Consider the following 1,503-nt stretch of genomic DNA (forward strand, 5'->3'; position numbering starts at 1 on the left):
AAAATCGGCATTGTTAAATTTTTTCCCCCTTCCCCACCAAATTCTTTAATTTTGACTTATTTCCCCAACTCTGACCCTTACCCTAAAACACTAATCCTAACCCTGAAACCCCAACCCTAATCCTAAATCCTAACCCTAAAACCCTAACCGTAACTACAGAAATGTTTTGAAATTTTTGTCCGTATTAGGAAAAAATAAAATTCTTAATAAAAAATTTTACAAAAATTTTCGTAAATTTTTTTCAGAATCATAATTAAATAAAAATATCTGATATACGTAAACAACTAAAATGTTGCAAAATATAAACAACTTGATTTTCGGCAGTAAAAGAGTTAATTATTCGGTGTTTTACTTCACACCTGGAATAACAACATTCAATTGTTTTTCATTTTTTGACACGTTTATCTTCTAAACAATAACATTTTTTACCAAAAACATGACGACCGTATCAGCGATGCAGCACCTTAGTCAACGGGCATTATACGCCGAGGAAATCCTAACTAATTTAAAACAGCAATTAGAAGAAGTGAAACGTACAGAAATGAAAAATATCATGAACAAGGAAGAAAAACGAATTCGTCGGGAAAATGAACGATTGAAAAGAGAGGTGGATGAGTACAAAAAGAAGTTAATACTCGCTGAAATTGCTCATGGGATAAAGCAGGTACCTCTTCCGAACAAAAGAAATTTAGATCAAATAACTTCAGACCAGAGAGTTTCACCAACGAAAGAAATCGAAGTTAATAATGTGAAAGCTGCTCCTAAGCCTGTGGCTACTATTAACCCCGACAACAAGACCTCCGATGTGGACGTATCAAAGTTAAATATTCGGGTAGGATTTGTTAAATCTGCTAAAAAGCACCCTGATGCTGACACAATGTACGTGATTGAAACTGACATGGGAGAGGAGAAACCGCGAAACGTGTTGTCCGGTCTGGTCGGTTCCCTTGCGTTATCGGAAATCGAGGGTCGCATGTGTGTTTTCCTATGCAACCTGAAACCCGCTAAGCTGCGAGGTATCTTATCTGAAGGAATGATTCTCGAAGCCAACGGGGGAGACAAAGTGGAACTGTTGAAACCACCGCCAGGTAGTGTTCCGGGAGACCGTGTCGTGTGTGCTAAGTACCCTGGTGAACCGGAACGCGTAATCAATTCAAAAAACAAAATTTGGGACCTCGTCAAACCGCATATGAAAACTGACAACGACTGCGTTGCTACGTATAAAGGTGAACCGCTTATAATCGTGGACAAAGGACAAGTAACAGTACCATCACTTGCAAACAAACAGCTTCGTTGAATATAAACATGACGAAGTGGACAGAAGTGTGAGAAAACTGACAGGGGTTATTAAGATTTTAGTCTCCTCCACCCTCATACTATTTGTTATCGCTAAAAATGTTTTTCTTTTGATTTTTTTTCCATGTTAACACACACACACAAGCACTACAAGAATTATTCTTTTCTACTCTAGACACAACACCCGAAATTTTGTGGGAGGGAGGC

The 1,503-nt window shown here is 38.1% G+C and overlaps 1 protein-coding gene across 1 annotated transcript; it reads left to right on the top strand.

The window, feature by feature from the left end:
• The first annotated feature begins 436 nt into the window (after window positions 1-436).
• LOC106876904 (aminoacyl tRNA synthase complex-interacting multifunctional protein 1-like) lies at window positions 437-1,297 on the top strand. Its single transcript, XM_052970320.1, has one exon. It carries the CDS (start codon window positions 437-439, stop codon window positions 1,295-1,297), a length of 861 nt encoding a protein of 286 aa, XP_052826280.1.
• The last annotated feature ends 206 nt before the right edge of the window (window positions 1,298-1,503 follow it).

This window comes from Octopus bimaculoides, chromosome 9 (assembly GCF_001194135.2).
Source record: "Octopus bimaculoides isolate UCB-OBI-ISO-001 chromosome 9, ASM119413v2, whole genome shotgun sequence".
In the NCBI taxonomy this organism is placed as follows: domain Eukaryota; kingdom Metazoa; phylum Mollusca; class Cephalopoda; order Octopoda; family Octopodidae; genus Octopus; species Octopus bimaculoides.

Bases quoted from the DNA above. Each gene is read 5' to 3' on its own strand.
- LOC106876904 (XM_052970320.1), top strand. From the start codon at position 437: ATGACGACCGTATCAGCGATGCAGCACCTTAGTCAACGGGCATTATAC.